We start from the raw sequence: 25,837 nt of genomic DNA on the forward strand, positions 1-25,837 counted from the left end.
GGTCCCCCTTTCCATTAAATGAAACACTCGTCGGAAGGTAAACATTATATTATGAAAAAACAGAAAACAATATAAACACGCGGACAATTTAGGTCTCGGCCTCACTCTCAGAGCTCGTCGAAGAGAGTCGACAGGAACGCGTCCGGGTCGGGGACGTCCTCGAGGAGGCCGGCCGCGTCACAGAACTCGGCGAAGGAAGTGCAGGGCAGCAGCTCCTCGGTGAGCGTCGCCACGATGCGCTCGGCGGCCTTCGCGTTCGCCTCGTCGCTCACTCGGATGTACTCCGCCAGCTTCACGGGCCACTGCTCCGCGGTGGCCGCCGACACGTTCTGCGAAGCGACGGGCGCGTCAGCAGAACGAAGGCGACGGCCGCCGACGAGTCGGCCGGACGCGGAGAGTCTCACCTTGAACATGACCCCGTAGAGCTGGTCGACGAGGGCGGCGAACACGGCGAAGGCCTTGAGGTCGGCCCAGGGCCTCGGGACGCGCCACTCGGGCGTCAGCGCGTGCAGCTGCACGCCGCCCGATACGCTCCGCGCCTGCCCCGTGATCAGCAGCCGCCGCAGCACCTCCACGCGGTTGCGCCTCCACCTGCCGACACGCGCGACGTCAACCTTCCGATCGATCGCACATCCCGCTCGAGGCCCGGGCGTACTCACTCGGCGGGCGGGCAGACCAGGAGCGCGAGCGTCGCGTAGTAGAGGGCGCCCTCCGCCTCGTGGGCCGACTCGAGGCGCTTGACCGGCGTCCAGGACAGGAACTCGTCCACGGCGTTGGCCTCGCGAGCCGCCATGCGGGTGCTGCGGAGAAGCGCGCCGTTAGAGATTGTCCGGGGACGCTCGAGGGGAATCGGTCGAGACGCTCACGTGTTCATGACATAGAGCGCCATGTGCAGCAGCGCCGGCAGCAGCTGCATGTTGGAGAGCGGACCTCCGCCACCGGTGTCGTCGTGGAACGTGCGACCGCGAGCGAAGCGCCACGCGAGCAGCTTCAGGTCGTGCACCGTGCACTGGTAGCCGATGTCGCGGTGGCCCGTGCACTCCTGCGCAGAGAATCGCGGTTAGGAGAGGGACGAAGCGGAGCGCGAGCGGGAGTCGGAGGGGTCCGAGAGAGACCGACCTGCAGGTAGGTGGTGTGTCGGGCGAGGCAGCTGGCGAAGGCCGACTCGGGCACGTTGGGTCCCCACAGCGGCAGCAGGCCGTTGCAGCGAGTGCTGGCGTTCTGCAGAGCGGCGCTCTCCCATTCGTCCCTGGCCCGCTGCAGCCTCACGGCAGCCATGTGGCACTCGACGTGGACGATGTTATAGTGCGAGACCGTCGTGAACCCGAGGGTCTTGCGCGCGCGCGCCTCCGCCTCCTCCACGGGGCAGCGCTTCGTGTAGGTGTAGACGCCCAGCACCTGTAACGCGAGACGCTCGTCATTGAGGCGACGGGGCTCCCCGCGTGAGCGGCGAACGGGTCGGGCGGACCTTCGTGGGCTGGTACTTGTATCCCTCGCGGCAAATGCAGCACACGGCGCCGGCCTCCTCGGCCAGGTCGGCCACCTGCTGCGTGAGCGAGCACTGCGCCGTCACCTGCCCTCGCTCGTTGCTGCGCATGCCCAGCGCCCCCAGCTGCCGCTCGCGGACCGCCATGGCGAGGCGCTTCTTCTCCTGTGGACGGCCGCCGGGTCGAGAGTTTTAGACGAGAACGGTTATAGAGAATCGCGATCGGCGAGATCTCTTGACGCGGTACCTGTCTGGTGAACTCCCGCACTTGCCGCACCCTGTCGGCGCACTGCGGCTGCGACCGGAGCGCCTCAAGAAGGTTTTCGGCCAGGGAGCCCACGTGTTCCCCGGAGGACACCTGCTCGAGCCGATGCACTATCGGGATCGCCTTCTCGCACACCAGCATCTGTACCGATCGGGAATTAGACGACGTCGGCTCTCGACCGCGAGCACGTCGGTCCGATGGATGTCTCACCTGAGTCGGTTCGTGGTCGGAGGCCAGGCCCGTGAGGAACCGCAGGATGAACTTCAGAGCCGGACGACTTATGAACTCCTTCAGCTCGTCCGAGTCGGTGCAGACCAGCGTCGGTTTCACGCACGGCGCGTGTCTCTGTGCGGGCGAGAGCGTTCGTGAGCGTCGATTCGAGAGAGAACGAAAGCACAAAAGCTCGAGTCGCCAACTCACCACTATGTAGTCCAAGGCGTCGCGGACGACGCCGAGCGAGATCAGGTAGTCTTTGAGCGTGCCTCCGACGCTGTTTCTCTCGACGTTGGCGCAGAGCGCGCAGAACAGCTCGATGCGGAACTCGCGCTCGCCCCACTGCTCGGCGTCGAGGCGCTCGAACTCCAGCGCCGGCTTGAAATGCTCCACCAGCATCGCCATCTTCAGGTCGTTGCCGTACACCAACGCGGCCAGAACGCGCATCAGGTGGCCGAGAGACACGGAATTGTTGCGGATGGCTGTAGATTTATTCGATTCATTATTACCGTCCATCATTGCCAGAATAGCTTTTATTCACCGATGAAAGAGTGAGATGAGCCACCTGTCAGTTCGGTACAGTTGAGCAGGGCCTGCACGTGTTCCGGTCCACCGAACGTCAGCGAGAATTGCAGGAACGACTCCAAGCTCTCGCTGGCCGCCACGGTGAGTATGCGCTCCATTATCTGAAACGAAAAAATTCCACGATCTAGAAAAAGTTCCGCGCCGTCGGCATCCGCGATCGTTCGACGCTTTCGCGAGGCGTCACCTCGAGCAGTTGATGCACGAGCTCGGCCCTAGGCATGTCCTTCTCCTCGGCAGCGGCGAGCGTGAGCGCGTGCAAGAGGACGGGCAGGGCGCGCGTGTCCGTGCTCGTCAACACGCGTACGCAGCGGCGCACGCGCACGCAGAGGCTCAGCAGGCGCAGCAGCGTGGACACGAGGGCCCGCGCACCGCCCACTCGCTGAATCGCCGCCAAGCGACGCAGCATCGCCTCCAGGCCGCCTGATGGGAAAAAGAAGACGTTCACTACGTCCGCCGAGGAGACGGAGCGAGAGGAGGCCGGAGGGTGCCCGGTACCGACCGCAGTCCGCCAGCACGTTGGCCATGCGGTACGTCTGTTCGTCGTCGACGGCTTCGGCGTTGGTCTGGCTGAGCGTCTCCACGAACTCTTCGGTGGCGTCTCCAAGAAGTCCTCTCATACGGTAAACGACGCGCATCGCGTCCAGACTCTCTCCCGACGTGCACCACACCTTCAATTATATACATTTTTATATTGGAAGTAGATTTAGTAAACACGGACAAACATTTGTTTTTAAAAGAATTCGGTATAAAAATACGGACCTTCTTGTAGACATCCTTCACGGGCAAGTCCAGGGACATGATCTTATTGCAGACGAGCAACTCCATGCCGTTGTCGTCTTCGAGCAGAGCCACGAGCTCGCAGTCCGTGCAGATTTTGTTTTTGACATCACGCATCAGAGGCCCCATGCCCGGCTCTCCTGACGAATACGGGTTGCCCAACATGCGGCCCTGCAACGAGCCTTGCCGTGAAAGAGGCGCCGACTCCCGTTTAATCGGAAAAACTAATGGGCGAAGCGAGAGGAGGAACCGACCTGCAAGAAGTCCTCCTGCTGCGGATCTTTCTCCAGAGTGAGGAAGAATTCGCCGACGTCGTTTTCTTCCGGGTAGATGATGGAGCAGAGCCGTTCGAAGATGAACACCGGAGTGCGGTAATCGTGCAGCGGGTACTTCTGCACGGTCTCTATGCACACCGCCATGAACTCGGCCGTCTCCGCTTCGGTGCCTGAAGGACCGATACAAATTATACCCCGAATTGTGGATGTGCGAGGCGAAAGCAATGTGTGACCGACCAGTGGTCATCTCCTCGAGCAGCTCCAACAGCTTCTCCTGCGTGTCGTCGGTGAGGCGCGTCCTCTGCACTACCAGCCTACGCAGAGAGAGGTAGCCCCCGAGAACCGCTCCCACCAGCCGGCCTTTGTACGCCCTCCGAGCCCCCGGCTCCTCCAGGAACATCGCCAACAACTCCGTGAGACGCTGAAGAGCGTATCCTATACGACGACGATTCAATAAATCATTATATTAATGATACAATTAATTATCATTAATATAAATGAAGAAGTATTATTTAATATGCCGGCAACCGACGACGGAAAAGGCACCTTGAGCGAGGTCCGAGGTGAGCGTGGTCTCTTCGAGGCGGTGCAGCTGCTCGATCTCGTCAGTCATGAGATCCGCTATCTGCTGCAGCACGCCCCGCAGCGCCAGGAACTGCTTCCACGGGCTCTTCGCGGCTAGACCTGACGAATTAACGATGCCACGTTTAACATCCGATCCGACAAACCCGGCCGCGACTACACGAAAGCGATGTACGTACGCTGATACAGCTGAAGGAACTGCTCGCTCGCCTCCCCCGCAGCGCCCACCTCGGGCAGGAAGCTCGTCAGCAGTATCAGCACCTACGACGAAAAGACAGTTAGCCATCCGGTTCCTTTTCGGGGGTCGCCGTAGCCGAGGTGCGGGGAACTCACCGCCTTGGTCCGCTCGTAGGAGTCGCAGAGCGAAGCGACGACCCGGCAGGCCGTGTCTCTCGCGATGCGTGAGCTGGGGTCGAACATGACGGGCCGCAGCCAGCTGCCGTCGGACAAGCTGACGCGCCGCATGCCGCGGCCGAGCAGCACCCGGCGCCTCCACCGGCCGACGCACTCGCGGGCCAGGCGCAGGTCTCTCGACGGCAACTCGCAGTCGGCGGGCGGCGAGGCTTCCGGCGCGGCCAGGCTGCGCCACTCTTTCTGCGATACTCGGCCGGCCAGCCACGCCGCCAGGTCGACGACGAGGTCGCCCGTTCGATTCGGCGGCTCGTCTCCCTCCTGCGGACAAGCATCCGGCGTTACGGTCGACCGGCGACTGCGTTCACGAAACAATTCGACGACACGTACCTTGACTTCCTCGACTCGGTCGTCCGTCGCGGAGGCCGCGGCGGAGAGGGCGGACGGGGCGGGGGACGGCGAGGCAGCGAGCGGAGCCATCAGCTCTTGCATGTAGCGCAGGCAAGGCAGGGCCACTTGTTGGAGGGCGAATTGGTGAGCTGGCGAGGGAAACGTACGCTCCATTAAAGATACGTCAAGACAATTGAGCGACGACTGCGGCGACGCGAAACACTCACAGTTGGGCGAGCAGGTGTTGATGCCGGGCATGTCGGCCAAAGCTTCGTCCTTGAGGATGTAGTGGGCGGCCGGCGGGATCCCGGCCACTTCGCTCACTTTCGGGCAGCACCTGCTCGAGTGTCGATATTATTAAACGTGACCCGTTGGGCGAAATCTAATTTATGACTCGGCGGCCGACTCACCAGACCCACAGCTTCACGACGCAGCGGAGCCTCACCTCCCAACATTCGATCGAGTCCTGTACTTTGACCAGCGATCCCAGGAGTAGAACCAGGGGCCGCACCTGACAAAGGGAAAGAGAGTAAAGTCATCCCGCGAGACGGACGATCGAGCGTACGATGCGAAATCGAGAGCGGTGGAACTTCCTTACGGAGTTGTTGTGGTCCTGCGAGGCGGCGTGCCCCACGAGCGACAGAGTGATGCGCTGCGTCAGCAAAGTGCACAGGCGTTCCGTCGCCGCCAAGTTGTCACGCGTCACCAGGCAGATCAAGGCGCGCACCTCTTCCTGGCTCTGTGGGCGAGAGGCGCGTGTAACTCGACGGAATCGCTTGTAGTGACAAACGGAAGGAACGGAAGGAAGAGCCGGTACCTGCGGCGTGCCGCGATGCAGATTGTGATGCACGAGCTCGTGCACGAGGCCGGCGCCGCACAGGGCCGCTCTCTTGTCCGGCTGCGACGCCAGGGCCCGCAGCAGGGTCAGACAGTGCTCCGCCGTGCACAGCGAGCACCCGTAGCACGAGCCGCCGCTCTCTGCGAACGGGGACGGCGTCAGACACCTCCGGTGCGTTCTCGGGCGCGGACCGAGCGAGGGCTTACCCTTGGCGAGATCGCCGTCGTAGTTCTGCGCGAGGACGGAGTACGCGGGCGACGCCTCGCCGTTTTGTCGTTCGCTCTGAGCTTTGTCGTACGCAACCAATTCCTTCCTGCGAGAGAAGTAGAACACGATGAACGTGACGAGATGTAAAGGGCGGGCGAGCAGCGACGGAGCGACGCCTCACCTGCAGGCCAGCACCTTCTGGATGATCTTGGAGAGGTCCTCGAAGTGCCCCTTGCTCTCGACGCAGTACTTGTGGGCGAGGGCCTGAATGACGCGGTTGACCTGACCCCCTCCTAAGGTCGCGGTCGCCGTGTTGCTGTTCTCGTCCGGTCGACCGTCCACGCGGTGCTCGCTTATCTTGTGCACGAGCGACTGTGGAGCAGAGGGAAGGTTCTCTTCAGGATTCCTGTCATCGCGCGAACCGACGCGGTTCAACGAAGCGGTGACTCACCTCCAAGTGGGGCTTGTTGGCGATCAGCTGGCGGTAGACGCGGTCGGCCTTGTCCAACAGAGTGCCTATTGTTTGCACGGTCTTCTTCCGCTCCTCGTCGTTCTCGATGGAATCGACGACGCAGCAAGGTCTCGCGATCAGAGTGTAATCGAACTTGGCGTACTTGCAGAAGCCGCACGCGTGACACAGGAACGGATCCTTCTCGTCATAGTTAATTGCCCTAAAATATTAAAAAAAGTTGAATATAAATAATTAAGTTACTAATAAGAAGCGAAACTTATGTAAATGTATGTTCATGTTTCCGATTATAAATCCAATGATATAAGTGTCCATACAACAACCTTAACAACTTAATTCGTGTTATTTTTATTGAAATAATTTCCAACTTCGATTCACTAGTTAAATCGAAACTCTCAAGTCACGACTGACATAAAATAACGTTTCGAATAGCTCTCCTGGCTGACAAAATCCAATATTGTTGGTGAATAATAGTCAAAAGTGCATTTAAACCATAGCAATAAGACGAACGAACCCATAACAATAAGGATTCGTTTCTTTCATGTGGTAATAATAACATGGAATCCTTGGATTATAAATAAATCTAATCCAGGCGATCATACCGATCAACCTGTGTAATAGACCGATATGCCGTAAGATAATATGAACTGGCATAATGGGTATACACTATCTTGATTGTATGTGGATCAGAAGGTTTTTTAAGGAGTTTGAAAACATTTATAAGTTTGCAAACTCGAAAACATAAATAGTTTATTTGAGGGCCCCAACAAAGCCATTCATTAATCATTAATCACTAATTAATTCATGAATCAATAATTAATCCCAGGTATTTGTTTGTTTTAGTGGGTTCCAGGAGAGGACCGTTGTCCCGGTAGAATGCGACAGCGACCCCGGAGCCTCTGTAACGCAGCTTTGTAGGAACTACTCGAGGTGGTTTTAGTGGGTATTGTTCACCCAGTCTCTGAATAGCAGATATTTTGGCGTGGGTCGAGTCCCACGTACCCCTGCAACCTTTGAGAGCAGGGGATGCCCAAATGCATTTTCAGCTCGGATATAAAATTAAAAAGAAAAAAGTAGGGGACAGTTTCAGTTGCTGTGAAGGTTCTAACATGAGTGTAATTTGATAGGCGGGATAGGGTTTGGTTTGCTGGATTTCGATATGTGAAAACATATGTATTTGGTCTTAGACGTATTAAGAGAAAGAAGACGACAAGGAGATCTACGTATTGTTGCCATCGAAACCATAGTGCACAGGCTTGCAGGGATATACTATTTTTTTCTCGGTTACCTTTTCATTCTTCAACAAGATTAATAACGGGATGAAGTGCAAAGCTTGCAACAAAATTGTGAAGCCAATTGAAGACAAAGTATGTCTCTCTCTCTGTGTTTTGGGCACTATCACTACCAATGCTTGGGTACTACAACGGAGAACTTTCACAAAGAATCTAAGCAAGCAAAAGCAAACTGGAAGTGTCCCAATTGTAAAAGTATAGAAAAGAAAGGTGATAGCACCCCAGTAAGGCAAGAGAATCCGAGTACTGTAGTTTGTTCACCCTCAACGTTGAGCGGTGTAAGTGATTCTTACATGGATGAGCTTAAACTGTACATAGAGGCCAAACTCCAAGAGACAACTGCAACAATTCTAGCAGAAGTTAAGCAGCAGATAATATTGGAAAATAAGTCAATTCACGAGGATTTTGAGCAGCTGAAAGTAAAACTTAACTATCTTTCATCACAATTTGAAGGTATAAATAAGAAAGTAAGCGAAAACACAAAAGTTATAGAAACGCTTCAGGCAGAGAACAGGGCTTTGTGGAGTCATCTTAATGCACTAGATCAGCGATCAAGGTCCTGTAATATAGAAATTCAATGCGTTCCTGAATTCAAACCTGAAAATCTTCTGACGACCATCAAACAGCTTGGAAAAGTAACATCAAGAGAGATTAAAGACACCGAGATAGTAGATGTCCATAGAGTGCAAAAGTTGGACCAACAATCCAGCAGGCCCCGTTCCATCGCTGTTAAACTCATCAGCCCTCGAGTGCGAGACGAGCTACTGGCATCCGTAAGACGTTTTAATCAGGCGAATCCCCGATAAAAGCTGCATTCTGGGCATCTAGGTATTGCAGTGAGCACGCACGCCGTATACGTTACAGAACAGCTGTCACCCGCAAATAAGAAACTGCATGCCTCTGCTCGAGTAGCCACAAGAGAGAAGGGATACGAGTTTCTGTGGATTCGTAACGGAAAAATATTTGCTCGGAAGAACGTTACCTCTAGGTCTCTTCTAATTGATAGTGTGGAAAAATTTAAAAACTTGTAAATACTTAAGTAAATTATTTTCCCTTTTAATCTTCATCAACTAAGTTTGTGTTTTGCTAAAGTTCCAAAGAGTGTGAGTAGAAGACTATAGCTGTGTTATCAGCGAAGGAAAAGAGTTTAACATTAGGAAGGTCGAGAGAGCATAAATCATTAAAGTACACTAAAAAGTGTGTTGGACTAAGAACACTTCCCTGGGGCAAAACACATGAAACGTTTTCTAGTTGACTGGTATACCCATCAAATTGATCCCTATGCTGTCTATTAGATAAATGGGACTGAAACCAACGGAAGATATTTCCACGAATTCCTAGTTTTTCGAGTAGTTGTGGCCTGGAAACAGAGTCGAAAGCTTTGGCTAGATCAGGTAAAAACCAAATCACCTTTGTCCTTCATCTAATTTGGAACTTATGGTCTCATCCATTCCAGCGGTTGCATCTTCTGTAGATCTAATATGTCTAAATGCGAATTGATTGTTGGCAAGAATAGATTCTTTTTCCAAATAATTCAGTAATTTGACATTAATGATTTTTTCTGTAATTTTAGCAAGGGTCGGGAGTAATTCAGGAAAGATAGATACCTTGCTCAATACTAAGATTGCAGAGATAAGAAATTGGTGCAACAACAATGTTTTTTAATGAGATGACCACTCGGATGATTTACCTACTAAAGGATATCTCCCCATGCTATTGCTTGTAACGCCTTTTGGGCAAAATGTTTTGTATAAAATGTCAAAAAGCGACTGTGTTTGGAGATCCACAATCCAATAGGATCATATATCTCTATGTATAGTCAAAAGTACTATTTATTTATTTTCAGAAATACACACTGATTAACTGAAGAGTTAATAATTCCAACGGCTTCCCTAATTTAATGCCTGTACATTAATTCACCTAACTATCTTTCGTGTATATGTATATCGTGTGTAGTATATTTTAAGTATACTAACTTAAAATTTGTCGACCGTTTTTTAAAAATTCCTTTGAAATATTAACTTCCGGTTTTGGGGGGAAATTATTTTCTCTCAAAATACATTTTCTAATCAAAAAGGGAAAAGAAAGATCTATACGAATTGTAAAGAACGAGGGAAGAAAGAAAGCTTACCGGCACTTGTGACACTGGAAGACGTTTTCGCCGCAATTGGCGCACACCCCGGGATTGGCAGGCACCGACTGCGAGCAGCGAGGACACTGAAGAGATTCTCCTGCGAGCAGAAGGTCACGTGCGTATTACGTATAGCGCATTCGGCGAGGTTTAAACTTTGATAGGGTTCGCACGAACCGGTGGCCTGCTGGTTCTCGTAGAAGTCGGCGTACTCCATCATGAGGTTACAGGCGACTATCGGCAGCGGGAAGTCCACCCGCACTTCGGTCTGTCCGGATTGCAGCTGGACGCGCTTGGCCTTGTGCCACATGCCTGAAAAGCGCAGAAGAGACCGTGAGGTGTCGTCTCGCGAGAGGGGGGCGAGGCCGAGGGCGCGGGCACCGACCGGGTTTGTTCTTGAGCTCTTGCACGGCCTGCACGGTGCGGTTGTTGTAGTAGAAGTTGATGCCGCGCACCATCTTGCTCCGCTTGATGTCTCCGACGCGCAGGCTGATGCGGCTGATCGTGTGGCTGCTCACGAGCTTCACGATCTGCGTCGTGGTTGTGAACTTGGAGTCGATCTGCGGACGGTTGTCGAGATGAGTCCTCGGAGGCCGTCGCGTGAATCGTGCGAGAGCGTGAGACGCGACAGACCTTTATAGTGGGCAGCTTGATGGTGGCCATGGGCACTTCCGGGTTGTTGCACACGAGACAGGGCTCCGACTCCAGGTAGTATCCCTCGAGCTCCACGTACGCTCCCAGAGACGCGTACAGAGCCGAGTTCCCGTGGGACGTCAACAGACGGTTCTGGTTGCGCAGGAGGTCCACCGCGCTGCCGATGTACTCCTGTACGAATCACATTTTAGTGGACGGAAACGGAAAGCGTGCTTCGATCCGTCCCGTCTTGAGCCCTGAACTCACCGAGCCGTCCACCTTGGAGGTCTTGAGCGTGAAGTAGCCGAGCAGGTCGACGAATTGCGCCGCCTTGCGTCCGTACTGCGGCAGCGTGGGCCACAGACTCCAAAGCAGCGTGACCAGAGATGCTTGTTTATTCGGAGACGAGTTGCTGCAAACGACGTTACGTGACGTTTCCCGTGATCAATCGGATCGAATCGATCGAAAATATATTTACTTCGACTCACTTGTAAATGGCCAACAGCAAGGCGTGCGCTTGCCAACGAACCGCAGTCGAATTGGTCTCCAGAAGGAAGGCCTTCACGAAAAGTTTCAGTTCTTCCTGAGACACCTGCAAATAAACTCAAATGAGCGCCAACCGAACGGCGGCTTCGCGGCCGTGCCGCCCCGGCTCGTCCGAAAGCGGATACCTGTTTGTGTATCTGGGCCACGAGGTCGGGCACTCTCTGCTCTTGAAACTTGGAGGCGTCCGACACGTAGCCGTCGCTGTCGGCGCTGCGCTCGCGTTTTGGCCACTCGGGCTGCGCCTTGGCATCTTTGGCGCCGGCCTGGTTCGGTTGGGCGGCGTGCGCGGGCTGAGCGCCGGGCGGGCACAGCGCCGCCTGCAGCAGCTGCAGAACGGTGGGCGCCACGTGCGGGTGCAGGCGCCTTGCCGCGCCCAGCAGCCACGGCAAGGTCTCGCGCCGCTCCGAGCGGCACGCGTGCTGCCAATTGCCCGTGCGAGGGGTCACAATCTCCACGCACGCCTTGAGATGCTCCATGAGCCGCACGAGCTTGTCGTAGGCGGGATCCGTGGCGAGCAGCGCCCGCGCGGCGTTCAGGTGTGTGTCGAGCGCGTGCACGTCGCGAATCTGACGATAGCGTTCTCGAGTGTCGCACAGGAGCAGCAGGAGCTTGCGGACTTGTTTCCTGGGATTTCATGATCGAATCAGAAATTGCAAAGCGCGGACCGCACGCAGAGATACCGTCTCCGTTGACCTACCTGAGCGGCGTCTGAGGATTCATCATGTACTCGCAGAGAAGAGTGCGCCAGCGAGAATCAAAATGCGACGGATCACAGTGCTTGTGGATCTGGTACGGAAGGCGAACAGCCATTTCCATCAAAAGCTGCGGGTAGTTATCGAATACGTCCAGCACGTGACCTGTCGGAATGAAACCGTTAGTTTTCATGGAGGATTCGAGAAGAGATTCGAGCGTGAAAATCTACTCACTCTTGACATACTCCTTGACGAAGAACGGCTGCATGTCGGGCAGCGGCTGCGGCGGTTGAGGTTTGAGAAGCTGTCGCGTCGGAGTCGAGGCGGCCGCGTCTAAACCGAACGGGGCAATAGCCCAGAAATAATAATTTCGGAACGGAACGGCGAGAACGATCGAAGAAAACCGTTAACTCACTGCTGTTGTTCTTCTGCCGCCAATAGGGAAGCAGCGCAGCCAGCACGCCGTAGCAGTGGCCAGGGGCGCCGGCGCGCACGAAGGCGGCCGCGGCCAATCGCGACACGTGGGCAGCGCACGACGCGCTAGGCGCGTGCTCCCGGGACCCGCACGTCTTCCACCGGCTCATGAGCACGCCTGGATACGCGAACCATACGTTAGTACGCGCCTGAATATTGTCGCGAGCTAGTTAAGTGGCACTCGTCGCGCGAAAGTCACTCACTCAGCAGTCTCATGATGACGAGCTGCAGCTCTCTGCGATTAGTCCTCTCGTAGATGGGCGGGACGCTTTCGTCCGCGGACTCCGGTTCTGAGACCAGAGTCTCCAACCTCGCGATGGCCAACTGGAAGTCACGTCTCGCGTCACGATCTTCGCCGGAGGGCTCCTCGCTCTGAATGTCCAACTCGCCGATCAGAACCTCCAGCAGGAGATCCAGGAGCGCTCTGTCCCCTTCGACGCTCGAATCCAAGTCGCCGGCTAGCATCAGCACCACCTGAGGATATGGCCGGTTTGAGAGGGGCCATTGCTTTTTACAAAGTTAAACGTAAAGCGACTCACTTGCACGAACGGAATGGCTCTGACTCCCGGTAAGTTCCTGAGGGTCGGCAGAGCGTCCAGCGCTGCGGACAGCAGAGACAGGCGCAGCGCGTGCAGCTTGCGCGTCTCGCTCTCCGCCTCGAGGCCACGGGACGTGGACGCCACCGGCTGCGACGACGAAGTCGAAGGCCCAGCTGGGGAGAGAGACGGACAGACTCAGAACACCTGGCACGAACGCACCGCCTCACTGTGTACGGGGACTCGTCGCTCACCATAGACGCTGCTGCGGCCGGACACTCCGCCGATGCTGTCGGCGCCGGAACCCCCGCTCTCCTCGCCGGCCGACCCAGCGGCCTCGGCCGGCGACGTCCGCAGGGTGCTGCCGTCCGTCGCCGCCGTGCTGCCTTCGTCGTCCGAGCTGCGATGTATTAGATCGTTTAACGTAGGTCGCTCGACAGACGACAGATCGTCGCGGGAGACGGTCTCTCACCCGTTGGGCGAGGCGTTGGCGTCGCTGAAGCCGGGCGCGGGCGGCGGCGGCGCCGTTGGCGTGTGCGGCTGCTGTCTCCGTGGCTGTTCCTGCTCCTGCAGCGACAGCGCGATGGCCAGCTCCACCATTGTCTCGTCGTCCGCGTCGGCCGGAATGTCCAGCAGCGCCTCGAGACCTGTCGAGTCAAAATATAGTCATACGGGTCCGACCGTAGTGATCGACGCAATCGAGCGAGAGACGCACCTCCGTCGGGCGCCAGCAGCACCATCGGTTCGAGCGAGTCGTCGACGTCCACGTATCGAGGTTCCCGCCGAGCGCCGAGTTCGGGCTCCGAAGCCGCGACCTCGGACGCCGAGCCGCTCGCGCGAGCCGCGTTCGTCGACGAGCCGGCTCCTGGGGACACGACGGTGACCCATTGCCCACTACGAATCGAGTTGTGCGGCGATTTCGGTCGAGACTTACCGGGTGTGTTCGGTGGAGACGGAATGTAGACGCGTCGCCTCTTCACCCGAGGTCGCAGCACTCGCACGAGAGCCGCCTTCGCGCCGAAGCTGATGTTCTGGTCTTCGGCGAGGAGGAGCGACAGATAGATTTGATTTCCGAATTCGACCTGAGATTTTTTTTAAATAGAGCGTCGGAGAAATTGGACAATTTAAAGTTCAAAAGCTCCTCCGTCGGTACTCACACATTCCGGGTCGGAGTTAAGTTGGAACGCGTGAATTATGTCGGCCAGGGCGTGCAACGTGTGCTCAGCGTGCCTCAAGCCGTAAGACAGAATGCCGGGAGGGCCTCGCGCCTGGCTCTTGCAGGCCGCCAACTTCCAGAGCACGCTCGCGAGCAGAACGCACGCGTGCGGCTCGTCGCCCGACCCGTCTCCCTTCCACAGGGCGGACCAGTCGCCTATAAATTCAGGAGCCGGTAAAACGACAGAAACGCTTAGACAACCTGTCCAGTAGGTAAACCAGTTTTCTTGATAAATCCTTCAGATCTTAGGTTCAATGGGTCCATAATGTAACTTAAAAATCTATCACTGTATTCGGCAGTGAACCTTGAACTTAAGATTTGATGGAGAAAGAATAGTCTCCCCATGTCTACTTCTTACTTCGACTTAAAAATATGTATGTTTCTATGCACGAACAAGGACATTTTTATTTGTAGATTATTTGAATTTATCTAGTTATGGCGTCGTCCAGAAATGTAATTAAGTTGTTTTTTTTAATCTTGTTCATTTTTCTTTTTATTATAAGTGTGTCATCAGCAAATAGTATTTAGTTCTAGTGTATAGCACCTGGGAGGTCATTTATGTATGTTGTGGGTAATAGTGGGGCCAAAATACTGCCTTGAGGTGTTCAGTACTGATTTTTCTTAAAATTGGATCAATAGGTTTTTTTGTTATTTCCACATATTGCATTCTATTTTCAAGGCAACTTTTCATTACCTCTTAGGCTATGATCAGATGGCAAAAATTTGACGCGCGTTTACAAATCACGCGACTAGACATTGTGGTATTTTCATACAACTGTTCACATGAGCGCACCGAGCGGTGACCGTGCGTTGCGCTTTGACATGTATGCGACGACCGTAGACTGTTCAGGTGAGCGCGCGTTTCCATCGCGATTATACGTTTTTTTTACTTGCTTTCGTATTCAGTTCAAAATGAGTGAATCTCAAGATATTGAAATGGATATTCTAATTGATGAAGTCCGGAAAAGGCCAGCGATTTGGGATGTAGCTTCAGAATCCTATAAAAATAACATTTTAAAACGTTTTAATTTTCTGTTCACACAAGTCGCAACGCGCGTTAAATGTGAACTTAGCCTTATCCCGTAGCATTCCAACTTATTTAAAAGTATTTTATGACATAAAAGAGAAAGAAAGTCAAAGCCTTTGTCATATCAAGAGATATGCAACCTATAAGCATTTTATCATTTAAGCATTCAGTTATTTGTTTGACTAGGCAAAAGCACGGTAGAACAATTTTTCCTGAAGCCAAATTGTTTTAAAAAAAATATCGTATGATAAAAGGAAATTCTCTATTTTATTATACATTACTTTTTCGAAAATTTTAGATAATATGAGAATTAAAGTTATTGGTCTATAATTTGTCATTTGTGTTTTTGCTCCATTTTTATGTAATGGTTTGATACATGATATTTTTAGTTTTTCAGGAAAGATTCCTTCTAGTATCGAAAGATTAATTATGTATGTCAGTGGTTATGTAGTAGTAGGTATAATGAGCATGATTTGTTTTGGTATCCAAATTATAGTATCCTGTAGATTTTGTATTTTTAAACGATGTAATAATTTAAAGAAAACACTTTCTTTTAGGATTGAAGCTTTGTATTATTATAAACTTATAATTATTTTACACAATTTTAATTTTTTCCCACGTTTCGGAAAGAAAAATACTTTTATGATTTAGAGGTATTTTAGCTTCTGGCAAATTGTTTGTATTATTTTTAATAGGCAGTGAGGTAAAATAGTCATTAAATAAGTTGCATATTTCATGTGGTGATCCATATGTTTTGTTGTCGATATTAATTGCTTCTATTTCTGAATAAAATGTCATGTCTCGTGTTTTTGTTTTAATTACATTCCAGGCGGCTCTATTTTGGTTTTTTGGGCAATTTATGTATTCTGCATCAGCAAGCTGATGAGATTTATATGTCTACATTTTAAAAAATAGATTAGTATTTGTTATATTATGCAAATTGATTTAGTTTTTATTGTTCTTATTTAAATTATTTTAGGTATAACGTTCTTTTTCTTACACAAAATTTTTTTAGCGCTTTAGAATCTATTCTTGATAGGTTTGAATGTAGTTTTAGTTTTTAAGATCGGAAACATAAATTGTAAAATAATATTATAGTGTCATTAAAGTTATCGAGTTGCTTCATTAGTTGCGCTTCAGCTGTATACGTCAGAGACGGTGAGGCTTGATAGATACCTAATAAATGTATTAGTGTTCTCCCTATTGAGTTCTCGTCTGTATATAAACCCGTACTTAGGAGTATCTTTAAAGTTTTCATTTTCTTCGAGTGTAAAAGAAAGTGCCAAGTAGTGGAGGTGGAGTGTGTCATTTATGTTACTTACTATTAAGTCTAAGCAAGAGTTTTACGTGTTGGGCGTATTACATGAATTTGTAAATTATTATTTTGAAGAATAGAGATAAGTTCCCCGGAACTTTTATTATTTCTTAAAATGTCTACGTTCCAGTCTCCAAATAATGTTTATTAGTTTACTTGAAAGTTGTTCTAAATTTCCTTGTATTTTTTATTAAGACGCACGAACCTCCTCGCTTGTTTAAGGTGTTAGGGGTAGTCAGAATTTTCAAAAAATCATTTTTTTTTCGTTATGTCTAATATCTAATAAATACCTACATATATATAATTACAATTTCTAGGTAGTATAAGTGCTACAAATTATTTTTTTTCGCCACATCACTAGTATGCCTGTGGCAGTTGCGGAGAGCAGTCGATAGTTGTGCGTTACTAAAATATATTATTTTTGAAGTTATTTATTATGAGACGTGATACGAGAAAAGTTTCGAGAGAAGTTCGGAAATCTGAAAATATCCGTAAGTCGTATTCAAAGAAACGAAAAAATATATTTAACCCAAAAACGACCGAACGTGATGAAAGTGTTCGGAGTACATCGTCTAAAAAACTGAAACAAAATACTGAAAACGATGTACCCTTCGTAGGCAACAGCAAATTGATGTTTTGGAAACTTGCACAATGGCTGAAGAACTATTATATGGCTCAGGAATAGATAACTCGATGTAAGTAATTTAATAATTCGTATTTCTGTACGAGAATTTCAAAAATTTCTATTTTTTAAGACCAATGAAATTTTTGAAATTTGAAAAAAAATCTAGACAACAATTTCCTGAGACCGCCATTTTGTTAATTTTTGAAAATAAAAAATCCTTCGATCAGTCCCAGGATTATCTATTTATAAAACGAATTTTTTTCATCCGATTAATTTTAGATGAATCTCCAAGGACTTATGATTGTCATCGCAAGAACCTTTTTTTGAAACTGATTTTTTTTTTTAAATTTTCGTGACTTCAAGTCAAAACATTGTATAATAATACCATATTACTACTTTTGTAAAATAACATGATTTAATAGCAAAAAAAAAATACTGAAAATTCTCATTTTTTCGTGCCTCTGACTACCTCTAACCCCTTAATAAAAGTTTCTGTGAAATATATGACGTCTACATTTCATAAATTTCTTTGCAGGTCTGTGATAGCTATATCAATTAAATCTTGTTTGTTAAGTAACCCTGCTATATTTTGATGGACGAGTCTTAATTTATTTTGCTTATTAGTTGCTACGAAAATAATTACAGCTGGAAGGCTGGTTTTATTTATAATATAATATACCGGATATTTTAAGATAATTGTTATTTTTAATTGTACAGTGTGTTGAGTTTGTGTTACTCTCAATCGATCACAATCTCCGTGTTTATTTCATCACATAAGTTGAAGAGGTGTTTTGTATGAGGATAGGGTGTGTTTTTATCGTTCTTCGAGTGGCGTATTTTTAAGTAGTAGTAATATATATAGTTAGATATTATAGATTCTAGATCAATGTTAATTAATTTTACATATAAGTGAGTATTATATTGTATATTAGTTATAAACTCCTTTAGCTGTCGCAATTGATATAACACATTTCACAATTCTGAGATGAAGGTAGTTTATCGTTTGCAACAATTATTACACTATAATGTCTTTAGGTTTACCAATAGTTTTATTAATTTCACTAATACAACTACTTAAAACCTGTGCACTCGTTGCTTGGGTCTTAATAAACGAAGTAATATTGTAATTGTTCTTTATCATGTTAAGTCTTGATTTTATTAATTTATGTGTCAAACCACAAGCTTGCTGATCCCCAAATATTATTATTTTGTGTTGATTTTCTATTGCCAGTCATGTCATTGTCGTTTTGAATAACAGCTCTTTAATATTCTGCGAGGGGTTGTCAATATTTGGAGCAAATTCTTTTATAATATGCTTTTTCTGCTCCTTACATTTGGAAGTGCAGGCGAATTCCGCATTTTCTTGAGTTTGCATGTGTTTTTAATATTACAAATAGTACATTAGTTAATTTTTTTTTTTGCGCAAGTTTTAATTCCACTTCTATTCTATTTAATTTCTCTTTCAGAAGATAAGTTCCATCGCAGCTATTTCCAGATATATCCAAAAAGCTTTCATTATTTGATGCTATAGATGTTATAGATTAATTTACAATTTATTTGTATAACATTTATGAAGTCGTTTCTTGCGCGTTGTATTTATTATTATTAGCGTCTAGGCCCATTGTTTCTTCAGATTTTTGCATTGCTTGGACTTGAATAACTTCTTCAAATTTTTATTCAACGAATTAATTATACATTTTTCTGAGTCTATATCTTCGTTGTAATCAATACATTTTTGTAGTTTTGTTTTGAAACATGATTATTTGTTGTTTTCTTTTTCGCCAAGCCATCTAAGTTCCCTCCAAACCTCAGCCAAAGCCAAGAATTCCAGTTAGCAAGTTTTATTTGTTTTCTAGCAATAATAAGTTTTCGACCGTAGTGCGTTATTTCCTGAAACTCGAGGTAATCTCTCAGTTACTGCTTTCGATAAACCAGGATTCCACCAAGGTTTAGGTTTGGATTTTTTATTGTTAAAACCGGGTGTAATTTCATATAATAATATATGAAATGTTATTATTATCACTTTTCTTCACTTACCTGTATGAGTTTTTTGTAGTTATATTGTACATTATCTCTGTAATCTAATCCCTCACATTGGCCTTTTTAGTTCGGGACTATTTTGGGTCCTGTCGAATGTTTTAAAAGAAATAATGTGGTGATCACTGCCAAGAGATTCGTTACTGACGTTCCACTCAAAGTCGAGTAAGTGATCGGCACTACAAAAGGAGATATCAGGTGACGTGCATATTATACTATCATTAAGCTTAGCGCAACGGGCAAATTTCCATTGTTAAGAAATACGTAATTATGTAATATGCCATAAAGCACTTATTTCTTCTGCATAACTGTAAGTGATTTCCGATATGTCTTTAACTCCACATGTGTGTGTGAGATACTGTTTAACTTGTTTTCCAGATAGTGGATACGTTTTACCGGAAATGGTTGTAAGGTTTTCCAAGTGATCCCAGTCAATTGATTTCAGATCGCTATGTAGAATTGGTTTGAGTTTTTTTTGTCCCAAGAGTGGATATGTAAACTTCGTTTGAGCTGGATTGGGAAGATTTATCGTCGAAAGCATCATCACTATTTTCGTTGCTAGTTAAGTTGTTTTCTTTTGTTGTTTCGGACTCCATGAAATCAGTTGTAGTAGAAGATTCAGGGGGTGGATGTGGACGCTTGAAAATTGGTGTCTCCGTAGTAATCAAACACAGTGTAGTGGACACGCAATACTCGTCGAACGAGTTTACTCGTGTTGCCAAAGCCGCTCACAAATTATTTGAAGAAGTCTATTAATATGCAATTATTTAATGAATTACCGTCCAAAATTGGTAATATTAGCGCCTTAAACCAATTCAAAGGCATTATCAGAATGAACCTAGTAGGTTGACGGCTAACATCTCGTACGTATATAGTAAGTCTCCCATGTTAATAACCATATTTTTTGATGAGAAATGTTCTTTTAACTTTAAACGTAACATTTTGGAAACGGCAAAAGCACCGTAATGGCTCTCTCGCTGTCATTGACATCATGACATCATGAGATTGGCAGTTTAGATGTCATAAGATTTGTTAGTATTGGCCTACGCGCGGCAACACGCGAATGTTATCGCTCAACGAGTACTAATCACAAAGAACGAAATTACCGTCGGCGGGCTTCTCGGGCGTTGGCGCCGTGAATCGAACCAGGTTGTGCGGACGCGCGACGGCCACAGAGCGGGCGAGGAGCACCAGGCGGAAGTACGCCTCGGGGTCCACGTTGCGAGCGTCCGTCGCGTCGCGCAGCTCTCGGAGGGAGGCGCACACGTACCGCAGCACGGCCCGGTCCTGAAACGATCCGAGCGTCAGGCGCGAAGGAGCGGGCGGAGGCGAACTCGGCCCGCTCGCACCCACCTTGCGCTGATGATAGTCGCCCTGGTAGACGGCGCGCAGGAGGCACTGGGCTCTCGCGTGCAGCGCCGGCGAAGCGGGCACACACAGCAGGCCCTCGGCGGCGTCCGCGGCCGCGTCGGCCCCGGCGGCGACTGCCGGTCGGACGGCCGTGCCGGCGCTCAGCTCCAGCGCCTCGAGAGCCGAGCATGCCAGACGCTCCACGGCGCCGGGCCCGTCGGCGCTGCCCGCCGCGCCCTCGGTTTCCTGCACGAACGCGGACGGTGAGCGAACGTGACGTGAGACACGCGAACGTACCGGAGACGGTTCACGCACCTGAGGAACTCTGCCGGAAGACGGACAGGCGGCCGGGTCCTCGTTCTCCTCCGGCCAACCGAATTGCTCCTTGTTCTTTCCGTAGATCTGCAAAAGACACGGCGTTCGTTACCGTCTTTTCGATAGCCGCGATCGTCGAACCGCGCGAGCCCACCTTGACGGAATCCACCATGGTGACGCCGTCCGGATCTTGCGAGGGACCGAAGACGATGCAGAGTTTTTTGTCGGATTGCAGCGACTCTTCTCTCGAGAGAGGAACGTCGAACCATCGATTGCGAACCACCATAGTCGGGACTGCCCTTCCGTATATCTGGAATGGGACGAGAGACGGCGTAAGTCGTCGTCGGACTCGAGGTAGCTCGATGGATACGAAGTGAACGGCCGACGATTACTTCGATGTATGTAGGCGTCCTGGCGACGTCCTGGCTGCCGAGCAGGACTCGAATTCCGCACACGACCGAGTTGGGGTCGGAGTTGGTGACTTCCATTGTGAAACCGCTCATCTTGGTCGACACGACGTAGAGGCCTGAAAAAGTCATCTATTTCAAAGAGTGCGCCGAGAGACTTCCGAGAGAGGTCGGAGGAAGCGCGACGGTGGAGTACCGGTGGTGTTTAGCCGATGCTTGATCTGCGCCGTGTTGTACACCTGCAGGAGGTCGTTGCCGCCGAACTCGGCGTCCCTCATCTCATGACAGTGCTCGAAGAAGTCTATCGGGAACTGGGGAGCGCCGTCGCTCGTCTTCGGCGTCGGCTGTCGGGAAACACGACGACGTTAGGGCGAGGCCGGCTTTACGAGGCGCGGCAGAGACGCCGGCGGCGTACCTGGTGCTGCTTTCGGGGGACGGCGTGCGCGTGCGAGGGCCTCGCGGGACGGGCGCGCCTGCGCGGCGCGTGCACGGGCTGCACGGCACCTGAGAGCCAGAAGCCCGTCCGGGCGGGGTCGGCGGCGTACATGCGCAGACTGCCGTCCTCGCACAGCAGGATCAGCGTGCTCTTCTGCTCGCCGGGGCCACACCAGTGGCGCACGGCCACCATGTCGGTAATCTTCGCCTTGGCCGGAACGACCTGCGGGAGGCGGACGATCATTGCTAGTTTCGTTCCGGCGACGGAGACCGCCGAGTCGGTGTTTGTCGAACCTTGATCTCTTGCACGTGAATGCCGGACGGCGTGAGCATGAGCACGACGGGGTTGTTGGAGGCCTGCATCAGAGCCGTGAGCAGGCCCGGGTGTCCGGGCACTTCGGCCCACTGCAGCAGAGACTGGGCGCCGCCCTTGCCGCGGCCGCCCTCCTTGGGGCCACCGCCTCCGCCGTACACCGTGATCATGGCGGTGCCTGGACGCGGGGACGGGTTATAATTATTACACTGCCGCCATTCCACTCGGCGTCACCGACTTTCGGTAGAAACCGTACACACCTTTGACGCTCTCTTCGACCGAGTTGAGCGGGGCGAGAAAGCTCTTTCCCTGAGCGTACGAGAAGAAGAGCATCTTCAGAGTGTGCGAGTAGTAGATCGAAACTCCACCTCCGCCTACCAATCCCGCGACGTCCTACATACAGAGACCCAATTAATTCCGGAAATCGGGAGTCGCGCCTCTTTTTCCGACGCGTCCTCCGTTTGCGTGCGCCGTATACCTGTATCTCCGGGTGCAACACTTCCAAGGTGTTGGTGACGTAGAAGGTGCCGAGGGTTGCCCGAGACTCCTCGCTCAGCGGCTGCCAGTAGATGTGACCGGCCGAGCTCATGCAGAGCATGTTCATCACTCCCTCTTGGTTCACGAACGTCACGTCGCGGACCTGAGAACAATATCTTCGACTTAGGGTCCTTCGAGAAAAGAGCGTACCAATCCTCGAGAGGTCGGCAACGCACTCGCGAGCCTTCTGGTAATGTGAGTGTCCACGGGCGGGACGTTAACATCACCGCTTATTACATAAAAAGAAAAAAAAACGGCGCCTCACCTTTCCGCTGGGCACGAGGAAGTAATGCGAGGGACTGTCGAGGTCCTTGCTGAGATCGAATATCTTGACGAAGTTCGACGTGACGAGCGCGAGCTGCGTCTGGGAGCCCGGCAGCCAGATGGCTTTAATTATGTAGTTGTTCGCCTCCAGGTCGGTCGTCAACACCAGATGATCCGCCACGGCTCCTGTGTCGGGGAGACGCGTCGTTAGTCCGGTTGTCACTTTCGATCGAACGGATTGGAAGAAGCGCTCACCGCCAGAGTTGAAGGTAAGCACGTGGCACTCTTTGAGTCCGCACACGGCCAAGAGGTCTTCGTTGGCCGCGTTCCCGCTTAGGCTGAGCACGGTGAACGGGATCGGGGCTGAAGACAGCCGGGTCAAGGTCAGCCTGTGCTTCGACGAGTCCGCTTGTTTGAGAAGGGCCGACAGCTGGAGTACCGTTATTTTGCCTGTGCGGATCGAAGACTATTATCTTGAGAGGCCTTCTCGATCGCAACGTCACGAAAGGTTCGATAATCTTCACCTTTCTCGTGCGAGACGGCGAGGTGTTGCCTTCGGCCCTGCGGCGAAGCCAAGCAGCACATGGCCACGCGACGCAGCTTGTGAGCCGATATCAACTGTCTGATGGTCTGGCCGTTCTCTCCCGTGTACGACATTCGCACGTTTTCGAACGCGCCTTCTTGAGAACCTGTCGGATAGAGCAACCGTCACGCTGACCGTTCTCGGAGATCGCCGATCGCGAAAGAGACGGAGACGTACCTAGGGTTGGCAGCATGAGCGAGTCCGTGTGCGAGAACTTCTTCTCGCCCAGATGGAGTTGCGCCAGCGCCCTCTGCGCTCGGCCGTGCGCTCCGACCGCGGCCGTCCGCTCGCACGCGGCGCGCACGGGGCCCGCCAGCGCGCAAAGCAGCGTGCGCACGCGCTCGAGGCACCACTCCCACTTCCCGTAGCTCGCCAGGAAGCTCCGGCAACCCTGAATGTTATGAGCCAGCACAGGCCTCCTGGGTGGGGCCAGCAGGGCGGCGGGCGTGGGGCTGGAGGGGCGACGACGCAGGGACGGCGCCGGTGGCGCCTCTTCGGCGGTGCGGCCGCCGCCCGAAGACTTCTCGCGCTTCACCAAGGCTTGGCAGCTGGGGCGTATAAGGCGAGGGTCATTCGAGTGACGAACTCGAAGTCAAGTGCCGACCGATATCGATACAGACCTGAAGTCCGGCTTGGCTCCGCAGTCGCAGAAGAAGTTTCCGAACTTGGCGTAGGAGATGTCGTGACCGCGGTGGCACACCCTCGCGCAGACCGTGCATACTCCGACGCCGTCCACCATCTTGCACGTGTGGCAGTGGTACCAGTGCTGGTTCATGAACTCGCGTTGCGTTATCGTGAAGGTACACAGCTTGTTGGTCAGCACCGCGTCCTCGTCCTGGCGAAAGATAAAGGGCGATAAGGTAGCCTTGGGAGTCGGCGACGGGAGCCCTTCCCTTCCCCCTTCGGTGCACTCACGGAATCGTCGGCGCTCGTATCGTCGTCGTCTTGCTGTTCGTCGGCGTAGTCCAAGTCAAAGCCGAGGTCGGAAGGAGATTCCCACGTCGGGCTGACCGATCGCCACGCTGGAATACACGTTTGGATGTATCGCAGCTCTCTTTGTTCGGACACATATTGACGAGAACGTTCACTATCACGACGCGATCTTACCGTGCGAGGGCGGAGCGCCGATAGCGTGCAAGGCGTCTCCCAAGTACGACAGCAGCGTACACGCGGACTCTATCTGCGGCGACGTCTTGTCGTTGTCGATCGTGCCCTCCTCTAACTTCTCCAGCACCTCGGGGCTGCTGAGACTTTCGACGCTGAAGAATTTATCGTAACGATTTTTAGATCAGAATACTGTCGAGTTAATAATGGACCTGAGCGAATAAAAGCGTTACCAGGAGGACAGCCACGCCAGCGCGGCCGGAAAGAGTAGCTCGTGCAGCGTGCCCGAGTGCGAGTCCGCGAGGCGGCACATTTCTCGAAGCAGTGGAGGAGGACAGCCTTCGCCGCTCACTTCGATCAGGGTCACCAGCATCCGCTCGCTCGCTTCCTCTTCGCTGGAAAAGCCAAACGCGATTAGAACGAGCGAGCGTCAATCTCTCGCGACGAAGCCTCGCCGTACTCACCAGTGCAAGACGACGTGTTTGCAGAGAGCCGTGAGAAGGGCGGCATGGGTGCCCTCACCCACGGGCGAACTTGCTTCGGCGCGGGACTCCCCCACGCCCGCACCGGTGGCCCCCGCGCTGTCTTTGCTGCAGTCCGACCAGCTGCACGTCTCTGCGAACCGACGTCGTATCCATGAGTGACGAGAGCGGTGAGCGATATGATGCGCATACGGCGAGGAGGGCGACTCACCTGAATTTCCGGATTGTTGGGCGTTCGTCTCCGATTGAGCCCCCGGAGCCGGAGTCGCCGCGACACTGAAAACACAATGAGCCTATATTAAAAGGGAAGCCGGTGCGAAGAATCGGGTCGAAGGTGAGAAAGGAGACGCACGGATTGTCGAAGACTGGCAGGTCCCGATCGTTGCGAGCGTCCGGGCGCGGGGCGGCATCGCCGTCGGTGCGGAAGAGCACGCAGCGGATGGCGTTGCGCAAGGCGAGCGAGGCGGGATGGCCTTCGGGCGCTGAGCACGTCGGAGTCGGGAGTTCCGTCTCCGTGGGACTGCCGTTCGCGGTGCCGACCGTCGCGAGAGCTGTGCGAGATTTGAGTGAATAATATAGTCCGGGAGGTAGCGTTGCATTTTCGGCAGTGATTTTACGCCGATTGTTTGCCTTATTTTACTATTTATCGCGAATTACTTATAACTGAACCAAGCGTCAGCTGGCGCACCCGCGGTGGGTGTCGAATTGGGAGGTTACGGAAGTGGTAAAAAAAAATAATTAAGTAATAGTACACTGGCTGGAACTTTTTCCATAAATAGTTGACATTATACTGAGCAAAAAAAAACGTCAGATGCATCGTAGAGGGGGGATTATGCGTCAGCTGCCCGCATGAACTTGTAAAAAAAACGTAAAATAAAGTTATTTTACGTTTAAGTTACAGATGATGGTGAAGAGAATGGAGGTCAAGAACTTGATCAAGACTAAGACAACGATCTCCTGCAGGACAGTTCGGCCGATGATTCGTCAGAGAACGATGACGAAAGCGATGCCATCGACAACGAATAATTTTTTTGACCTTCTTATTTTTATATTTCGATTATGTTTTATTATACCCTTTATTTTAT

At 51.3% G+C, this 25,837-nt stretch overlaps 1 protein-coding gene across 1 annotated transcript in view; it reads right to left on the reverse strand.

Annotated features, from left to right (window-relative positions):
- Positions 1 to 32: 32 nt before the first annotated feature.
- LOC123712244 (E3 ubiquitin-protein ligase UBR4) overlaps positions 33 to 25,837 on the reverse strand; it is a 34,772-nt gene continuing 8,967 nt past the window's right edge. The window contains exons 25-88 of the mRNA XM_045665289.1: positions 25,105 to 25,303; positions 24,964 to 25,028; positions 24,735 to 24,885; positions 24,504 to 24,665; positions 24,274 to 24,425; positions 24,082 to 24,188; positions 23,787 to 24,001; positions 23,344 to 23,714; positions 23,108 to 23,272; positions 22,839 to 23,033; positions 22,585 to 22,769; positions 22,261 to 22,422; positions 22,043 to 22,175; positions 21,764 to 21,960; positions 21,450 to 21,692; positions 21,231 to 21,378; positions 21,020 to 21,153; positions 20,782 to 20,937; positions 20,628 to 20,714; positions 20,316 to 20,558; positions 20,069 to 20,249; positions 13,900 to 14,114; positions 13,677 to 13,824; positions 13,458 to 13,607; positions 13,215 to 13,389; positions 12,997 to 13,142; positions 12,746 to 12,918; positions 12,410 to 12,680; positions 12,148 to 12,324; positions 11,967 to 12,065; positions 11,738 to 11,897; positions 11,166 to 11,664; positions 10,983 to 11,086; positions 10,762 to 10,906; positions 10,495 to 10,686; positions 10,247 to 10,421; positions 10,039 to 10,173; positions 9,862 to 9,961; positions 6,421 to 6,640; positions 6,151 to 6,341; positions 5,969 to 6,075; positions 5,742 to 5,902; positions 5,523 to 5,663; positions 5,335 to 5,435; positions 5,152 to 5,261; positions 4,925 to 5,073; positions 4,517 to 4,855; positions 4,363 to 4,444; positions 4,148 to 4,285; positions 3,839 to 4,036; positions 3,581 to 3,771; positions 3,309 to 3,497; positions 3,049 to 3,217; positions 2,734 to 2,969; positions 2,530 to 2,650; positions 2,172 to 2,446; positions 1,962 to 2,096; positions 1,734 to 1,892; positions 1,469 to 1,651; positions 1,120 to 1,398; positions 867 to 1,042; positions 660 to 800; positions 405 to 591; positions 33 to 329 (exon numbers count right to left, since the gene is read on the reverse strand). Coding sequence (XP_045521245.1) covers positions 108 to 329; positions 405 to 591; positions 660 to 800; positions 867 to 1,042; positions 1,120 to 1,398; positions 1,469 to 1,651; positions 1,734 to 1,892; positions 1,962 to 2,096; positions 2,172 to 2,446; positions 2,530 to 2,650; positions 2,734 to 2,969; positions 3,049 to 3,217; positions 3,309 to 3,497; positions 3,581 to 3,771; positions 3,839 to 4,036; positions 4,148 to 4,285; positions 4,363 to 4,444; positions 4,517 to 4,855; positions 4,925 to 5,073; positions 5,152 to 5,261; positions 5,335 to 5,435; positions 5,523 to 5,663; positions 5,742 to 5,902; positions 5,969 to 6,075; positions 6,151 to 6,341; positions 6,421 to 6,640; positions 9,862 to 9,961; positions 10,039 to 10,173; positions 10,247 to 10,421; positions 10,495 to 10,686; positions 10,762 to 10,906; positions 10,983 to 11,086; positions 11,166 to 11,664; positions 11,738 to 11,897; positions 11,967 to 12,065; positions 12,148 to 12,324; positions 12,410 to 12,680; positions 12,746 to 12,918; positions 12,997 to 13,142; positions 13,215 to 13,389; positions 13,458 to 13,607; positions 13,677 to 13,824; positions 13,900 to 14,114; positions 20,069 to 20,249; positions 20,316 to 20,558; positions 20,628 to 20,714; positions 20,782 to 20,937; positions 21,020 to 21,153; positions 21,231 to 21,378; positions 21,450 to 21,692; positions 21,764 to 21,960; positions 22,043 to 22,175; positions 22,261 to 22,422; positions 22,585 to 22,769; positions 22,839 to 23,033; positions 23,108 to 23,272; positions 23,344 to 23,714; positions 23,787 to 24,001; positions 24,082 to 24,188; positions 24,274 to 24,425; positions 24,504 to 24,665; positions 24,735 to 24,885; positions 24,964 to 25,028; positions 25,105 to 25,303 — 11,315 coding nt within the window. The 3' untranslated portion in view covers positions 33 to 107. The remainder of the gene's footprint in view (positions 330 to 404; positions 592 to 659; positions 801 to 866; positions 1,043 to 1,119; positions 1,399 to 1,468; positions 1,652 to 1,733; positions 1,893 to 1,961; positions 2,097 to 2,171; positions 2,447 to 2,529; positions 2,651 to 2,733; positions 2,970 to 3,048; positions 3,218 to 3,308; positions 3,498 to 3,580; positions 3,772 to 3,838; positions 4,037 to 4,147; positions 4,286 to 4,362; positions 4,445 to 4,516; positions 4,856 to 4,924; positions 5,074 to 5,151; positions 5,262 to 5,334; positions 5,436 to 5,522; positions 5,664 to 5,741; positions 5,903 to 5,968; positions 6,076 to 6,150; positions 6,342 to 6,420; positions 6,641 to 9,861; positions 9,962 to 10,038; positions 10,174 to 10,246; positions 10,422 to 10,494; positions 10,687 to 10,761; positions 10,907 to 10,982; positions 11,087 to 11,165; positions 11,665 to 11,737; positions 11,898 to 11,966; positions 12,066 to 12,147; positions 12,325 to 12,409; positions 12,681 to 12,745; positions 12,919 to 12,996; positions 13,143 to 13,214; positions 13,390 to 13,457; positions 13,608 to 13,676; positions 13,825 to 13,899; positions 14,115 to 20,068; positions 20,250 to 20,315; positions 20,559 to 20,627; positions 20,715 to 20,781; positions 20,938 to 21,019; positions 21,154 to 21,230; positions 21,379 to 21,449; positions 21,693 to 21,763; positions 21,961 to 22,042; positions 22,176 to 22,260; positions 22,423 to 22,584; positions 22,770 to 22,838; positions 23,034 to 23,107; positions 23,273 to 23,343; positions 23,715 to 23,786; positions 24,002 to 24,081; positions 24,189 to 24,273; positions 24,426 to 24,503; positions 24,666 to 24,734; positions 24,886 to 24,963; positions 25,029 to 25,104; positions 25,304 to 25,837) is intronic.

The sequence above is a fragment of the Pieris brassicae genome, chromosome 1 (genome assembly GCF_905147105.1).
Source record: "Pieris brassicae chromosome 1, ilPieBrab1.1, whole genome shotgun sequence".
Classification (NCBI taxonomy): Eukaryota; Metazoa; Arthropoda; class Insecta; order Lepidoptera; family Pieridae; genus Pieris; species Pieris brassicae.